General features: G+C 46.9%; 1 protein-coding gene across 1 annotated transcript; it reads right to left on the minus strand.

The window, feature by feature from the left end:
- Positions 1-1,603: 1,603 nt before the first annotated feature.
- LOC308151875 (maternal embryonic leucine zipper kinase-like) lies at positions 1,604-3,106 on the minus strand (the record flags this gene model as incomplete). The annotated part of the gene is made up of 1 exon (XM_080524765.1): positions 1,604-3,106. One exon carries the CDS (start codon positions 3,104-3,106, stop codon positions 1,604-1,606), a length of 1,503 nt encoding a protein of 500 aa, XP_080380891.1.
- Between the last annotated feature and the right edge of the window lie 4,406 nt (positions 3,107-7,512).

The following is a 7,512-nucleotide window of genomic DNA, read 5'->3' on the forward strand; positions in this document are numbered from 1 at the left end:
CATATTCGCTGTTGGACTTACGAATTATGCCCTTCTCCTCCATGTCGTTGATGGCAGACCTCAGCTTCTCGTAGTGGTTCGGTGGCACTCTGCGGTAGGGCAGGCGAAATGGCCTCTCGTCCACCAGATGTATCTTGTGCACGAAGTCAGACGCCTCACCACAGTCCAACTTGTGGCGTGAAAAGATTGACTCGTATTTCACAACAAGCTGACAAAGCTTCTCTCTCCACAGGTCAGAGACTTCACACGCGTCCAAGTCTAGGTCGCGTAGACCAAGTTCCTCCAGTGCCTTTCTGATGTCTTCTTTGGGCCTTGCTATAGACTCACCAGTCACGGATTGTGGGGAAGACTGAATGTGGTCGGGCGGGGACAGATCTTCAGCGGCAATGCAGGGGAACACTTGTTTCGCTTCAGCACTACCGGCTCACCGGTGGGATTCACAACCTTCATAGGCAACCATCGGTCGCCCCACATCGGCGTAACAACTCTGCCAACCAGAACTTTATTCGGTCTGCATCTGGACTGAGTTGGTTCCACAACCACCGTACTGCCCTCTGATATAGGTGCCGACACAGGGAGTCTGCCCCATACAAGATGCTCACTATTTGGCTGTAGCATCACACACTGTTGTAGCTTCAGTGTGCCAACCTTCTCAGGCACTGTCTCACCCCTCCATCTCTCTGTATTGGAAAGGAGAGAGAAGAAGTGATGACAGTCCCCCATCACTGCCACCACCATGTTCAGATATCAGCCGCCAATAGCTGTCAGTCTTCCTCATCAACTCTAGGATTTTCTTGATGGCATTACTGCCTAGTATCATGTCATCGGTCTGTCCAGGCACCACAAGCATTGGGATGACCATCTTGCAGTCATACACCACCACATCGACATTGTATATTGCCTTAGGTACAACTCGGTGACCACCACATCCTATGATGATATCATCAGCGGGGCATCCTCTCAGATCAGGGTTACGCTGCAAGAGACGCGCCTCCGCAGCCTCGCTAAGCGTGCATGCCATAGAACCACTGTCTATCATCGCTCTAAGAGAGACATCTGCAGCGGAGACAGTGGTGTAGAATAAACTATCAGACCTTTGGACTCTGTGTAGACCTTGAAATACTACTGTCTTGTTCGAAGGCGCTCTGGAGATGAATGACTTGTATGTTGACTCACAATCAGCCATTTCATCATTGGGAGAGATATCAACAGGATCTGCACAGTCCTCCCTTGAATGCAGATCTATAAGTTTCCCTGCTGCGCCGACTGGGCACGCCCCTGCATCGGACACTTGGATCTGGGGTGTCCAGGCGAATGGCACTGGAAGCAGAGCCTCTGGTCACGGCAGTGAGTCCAAGCAGAGTGTCTAGCGTCGCCACACACAGCACACGGCAGGTTATTCAGACCCTCAATCCTGGGGGGGCTGGGTCTATACTGCTTGTTTGACATGTCCTTAGCAGCAGCAGACTTCTCCACTAGGACTTTCTCTAGCATTGAGATGATACGTTCAAAGGCCTCTGCCCCCTTGTCTGGGCGAGTATCCTGCTTTTCAGGTGAACACATATCAGTGCCTGACATCTCAACTCTGTTCACTAGCACACCCTCACTGGGCCTTGATCTTGCGGGGGCCGTCCCCCCTCCTCCTCTTGCTGGGCGTCAGCAGGGTGATCACCTTGTCCAGGCCGCGCTCCAGGCTGCCGAACACCCTCCCCCCGCGCCGCTTCTGACCGCTGTCGCCCTGGAGTACCGGCAGGTCCAACGACCGTGACCTTCTCTCAGGACTGAAGGCCAGTATCTCCAGTTCTCCTGGCTCTTTCCCCTCCATCGCTCTCTTCCTGGACGGGTCCTTGGAGGCACTGCCTCCCCCTCTGGGTGAGTTTGTCGGGGACTTGCTGCCAACGTTATTATTGTGAGTGGGCGTGGTCAGAACGTTCCTGTTGTTCCGTGCACTCTTCCTATTGGGTAATGGGGTTCGGGGGGCGGGCAGGGCGAACTTATCAGCGTCCTTATCCACCACAGGAACATTCTCTTTTTTCTCATTGGTCCTTTCCTGGTCTCGGTCCCGCCTCTCTTGCCAGCGGTGGGGTGTGATTCGCTCTCTCTCTGGGGTGGGGCGGTGGTCCCGCCTCTTCTCTACTGACTGACAGGGCGGCTTCTGTTCTATGGCCCCATCAGGGCGACCTCTGACCCCCTGGGGTGTGCGGGGGCGGGGCACCCAGGAACAGTCGTCGTCATAGTCACCGAGGGAGTCCAGGGAACCCAGGACCACCGCATCCTCATCCTCAGTGAAGCGAAGGGCCTTCTCAGACTGTACTCCTTGGTGCAGAGGGTAGGAGGTGATGAGGTCAGGCACAGCCAGGTCAGATCTCAGACGGACAGGCCGGCCTCTCTGCTTCTTACTCAGCAGCAGCAGGTAGGTGGAGGTGGTCTGGTCGTACCGCCACTCTTTGACCAGCTGGACCATGCTCTCTCTGGAACTCTTGAAGTGGACGGCCAGCTCAGTAATACAGTCCTCATCAATGTGACCCAACTCAGAACCGATGTAGGATTTTCCCTGGATAAGCTCCGGAGCAGCGTAGGCAGGACTTCCACAGCACGTCATCAGCTCATAGCCCATACCTCCCTTAGGTTTGGCACAGAGCCCAAAGTTGATGAGCTTCAGGTTGTGATTTTCATCAATCAGCAGATTCTCCAGTTTGAGGTCCCTGTGAGCGTAGCCCTTGTGGTGGACTTGGGCCAGTGCTGAGATGATCTGTCTGAAGAACACCCTGGTCTCCTCCTCAGGCAGACGGTCCTTAGCGATGATGTAGTCAAACAGCTCCCCACCCGGACAGTACTCTAGCACCATGTAGATCTTGGTGGTGGTCTCTATGACGTGGTAGAGGCGACACACGTGTTGGTGGCTGAGGTTCTTCATCGCCTCAATCTCCAGCTTCACACGATGCAAGTCCTCCCCGAGGTCGTTCTTGTCCATGATCTTGATGGCCACTTTCTCCCCAGACAGGATGTGTCTCCCCAGCTTGACTTTGGCAAAGTAAAACCCGCCTGAGCCAATCGTCTCGTACACCTCATAGTACTTGAGGAGCTCCGATGAACTGGTATCCATGGCAACACAACACTCTTCAGCAGCTCTGGGTGAATATTTCTTCCGCCTGCTGATCTGCTCTGATGTTCGCCTTCTTCACATAACTCCTCAATATGTCTTCCCACTCACGCACATTCACTGCGTCCTTATCATCCCCTCTGAACGTTGGAGGCTCCTTCACCCTCCTGTGAATTTTCTTTATTAGGATTAAACCCCTTGAGATGCATCATCTCGTTTTCGAGGGGGTCCTAACATAAATGACAAACATTACATTACAACAGAAGCAGACAGGTAACGGTACAGTTTACAATACAACACACAGACAATAGACAACAAACAACAAAAAACACGAAAACACACACAAATAAAAATAATGAAAAACATTTCAACCACAAAACAGCTAGTAAACAGAGGGAGATTGGATCTAGAATACAAAGAATGAAAACACATTATGTGATATAAGAAATGTCATAAAGGAATCAAGTAACGTAAGTAACAGCTTCAATGAAAACAAGAACATTGCAACTCAAAGTGGGAGGATAGGGCGTTTTTAAACCTACCTAAAGATGAAATTGATCTAATGTCTGGAGGCAGGTTATTCCAGTCTACTGGGCCTTTGAACATAAAAGCTCTTTTCCCTACTGTTTTCTTTGCATGGGGGACAGAAAAGTAAGGCTGCGAGGAGTGCCTAAATTGATAATTTGAAATAAAAGGAACAAGATACTGTTTTAAATAATAAGGATAGTTTAAATAAATACATTTAAATAGAATTTGAAGCCAGTGAATGTGTCGTCTAATATTTATGGATGGTAATTTGAGTGCTTGATACATTGTACAGTGGTGAGTATGAAAGGGACAGCCAAGGACAAATCTGCACATTCTATTGTAAGCAGTGTTGAGAGGAGCCAGGTCAGATTTTGAAGCAGTTTGGTATGTAGTCCAGAATTGGGAATATAAGTTGGGTTACCAGTTTTTTTCGGACACTGTGTGTAAAGCAGTTCCGAGAGCGATATAGGACACTGATTCCAAAGTTAACTTTACGTAACACATGCTCAATATGAAGTTTAAATGAAAAATTGGTGTCCAGCCATAGACCGAGATATTTAATATTGTCAACTTGATGAAGGGGACTGTGAGGTACCAACTGGACTTGGGACAGGTCTAGACTCTGGGTGTATGTATCAGTGGGCGTGGTCTGTGCATGCGCAGTGCTAAGAGGGGGTAGCGTTGAGTCAAGGCGTGCAAGTATGCTATCTGCCAGCTGTAGACCAACATCTCTAATTATGTCACTCATCTGGCTCACTACATCAGGTAACTGAAAAGCAGAGATTGGGGATGGGGTATCATTGACCTGTGTGCTCGATGCATGATCAATGTCGTGGCTCTGAGAAGGAACTGTGTCCCCACTAACTGAAAGGGCCCCAGCAGCATCCTGACTACCCACAACATGAACATCACCCCCCTGAACAGGACTATCATAACTCAACACTGGAATCCCCCTACCTCCACTGAGGAGGATCGCTCTACCCCTCCCAATGCTACTGCTTAGTGACGTACTGAAACATCCTGGTCTGTGGCTCATGTTGAATTACAATTCAATAAAACAGTACTATACAGACTAATCGGATAAAAGACCAGTAAAGAAAAATGTCACCAAAACAGCAATAAAACTAAAATAAATCACAGATCACATGTGTGATCACATTCATTAATTCAACAATCCATTTGTGCATAACATCACCGAATGAACTGAGTGAAACCATACGCCGCCCACCAGACAGCACGCAGGAGCGGTCCAGCAGAGTGATCCAGCAGAGTGGTCCCGGGTCAAGGTGAAGAGTTGACTTCAGGTCCACAGGTCACGGCACCAATGTGACGGGGTGTATCTTTTCATGAATCACTCTCAGCTGGATGGCTCACGTTCATTTATTCTGTAGAAAACAGTGCATCAAATTCTGGACACGGGACTTGCAGGGTCATCGAGCTACATTCGCATCAGTGGTTAAGAATGAACTGAGGGAGATCACGTTACGTCCCGTGCAATTGCACTGTCCAGCTATATTTACACAGCATCCGGGTCACGGACACACCCCGGATATACCACGTCATTAAACCCCTAGAGGGCGCAGTTTATACCTATTTTAGCTATAATTAAACTTGACCTTTCTACTCCGTTACAATAGCATAGTATCAGGGTTTCCGTTAACCGGTAATTCCCGGACTTTGTCCGGTAAAAGTTGTTCAAGTCCGACAAATTGAAAACTCGTCGGACATAAATGTCCGGTGAAAATAATTCCCTCTAAGCACAATTTGAATACAATTCGCTAAAGTTCACATTCTGATTCCTTCTATTTTAAAAAAGACGAATATATAGGCTATGTATTTATTTTATTATGATATGATTTGACACCGGCATGATGATGACTCCTAATGTGTAGGCTGCCTATGCGAAACAGCGGTTGTTTCCGGTGTGCGCTATAACTCGTGCACAATCGAGTCGAGGCAGAGAGGAGGATAGCGATGTTACTCTCTGTGATAGTGTGATTATGCAAGCCTTTTCTGAAAGGGATGAGAACCCGATTGTTTCAGCTTCTCCCAGGGAGAAAGTGGTAGAGTTACCATCCTCCCCGAGTCCTACCATACCATCCGCTGACAGCCTATCTCTGCCTGTAACCGGCGAGCGATTGCGTGTCGCTCAAGTAGCTGATCAGTCATTAAACAAATGTTTTTTACATGCAGCTAGTGAGGAATCTGAAATAGGGGGCAACGTAGTTTATTTCCTTAACGATGGGATATTAATGCGTAAATGGTCTCCTAATGCAAATGGTTGTGAGTGGAATACTGTAAAACAAGTGGTTGTGCCTGTGGGTTATAGACAACAGGTGTTATCTGTAGCACATGAGAGCCAGTGGTCAGGACATTTAGGTATAACTAAAACGTATCAGCTGATATTGAAACATTTCTTTTGGCCCGGACTGAAGGCGGATGTTGCCAAGCACTGCCGCTGTTGCCATACTTGTCAGATGGCGGGTAAGCCTAATCAATCCATTCCACCCGCACCATTGCATCCCATTCCTGCTATAGGGGAGCCATTTGAATGTGTAATAATTGATTGTGTTGGACCTTTGCCTAGGACTAAAAGTGGAAGTCAGTATTTGCTTACTATTATGTGCGCTGCTACTCGTTTTCCCGAAGCTGTTCCGTTGCGTAACATATCAGCCAGCTCAGTGGTGAAAGCTTTAACAACGTTTTTTTCCACATTCGGTCTTCCTCTTGTTATACAATCTGACCAGGGCACTAACTTTCAGTCTAAGCTTTTCAAACAAGCCCTAAGAACGTTAGGGGTACGATGTCACGCCAGAAGCCTACATGCTTGCACTGTTCAATAAAATGTTATACATCTAGACATTGTGGTATTTCTTTATATACGTATCCCAGCCTGCCTATTGTTTCTCAATAAACAGTTTTGTTCTCCTCATTGACATACTCCCGAGTCCGATTAAGTATGATTTGACAGGCAGCTAAACGAAATGCCTTCCCAACCAGCGAGACCTGGTTATAGAAATGACGTTGTTTTATTGATAAAAAAAAGGGTAAAACTGGAAATAGAAAATAGAAAACTCACATTAATCCCAAACAATTTAACAAACTTCAGTTAACGTAATGTGGAGTCTGTTCATTGATCGATGCTGTCTGTTCAGTTCCCAGTGAGGCGCCCGTTCAGCGCTGGACATAATGGCATAGCGCGCATGCGAATCATGTTATATTATTATATATTATATAGCTCGCATCTAATCGTATCGGATGAGAAATAGACATTAAATGGCATATATAGGCCGCTACACAACAGTAATCACCGCGACAAACAGCTATATTAGAATTTTTTTATTTATTTTTTATTTATTTTTTTAAATATTTTAATATGATGACCGGAATATATCACGTTTGTCCGGTAAATCGAAATCTTCCCGGACACGATGTCCGGCGGCAATTTTTTCTAACGGAAACCCTGCATAGTATATACAGTATATATACATTCAGCTTTGCCGACTCCATGTGACAGCAGCTGGTGGAACCGGGAACAAGTCATCAGCCGATCAAATGTTCAGACTTATATTCTGGAAAGTGTCAATACATTCCAGCGTTGTTGAGAATCAATGACACACTCGCTAGATAACCAACACAGCTTGTTTTGAATGAATGAATGGTCTTTATTGTCATTAATACAGTACAGGTACCATACAACGAAATTTAGGAGGGGGGGCTCCCCTGGTGCTTGGAAAAAAGACTAAAAACAAGCGAGCCAAGGGTAAAACAAGAGAAAAGAGCTGATTGACATAAATAAGGCTATGTACACTATCTACTATACAGTACTATACAATAAAACACTGTGCTGTACACTATGCTATGATATAAATATCCTAACT

Source organism: Nansenia antarctica, assembly GCF_963989245.1.
Source record: "Nansenia antarctica genome assembly, chromosome: 2".
Taxonomy (NCBI): domain Eukaryota; kingdom Metazoa; phylum Chordata; class Actinopteri; order Argentiniformes; family Microstomatidae; genus Nansenia; species Nansenia antarctica.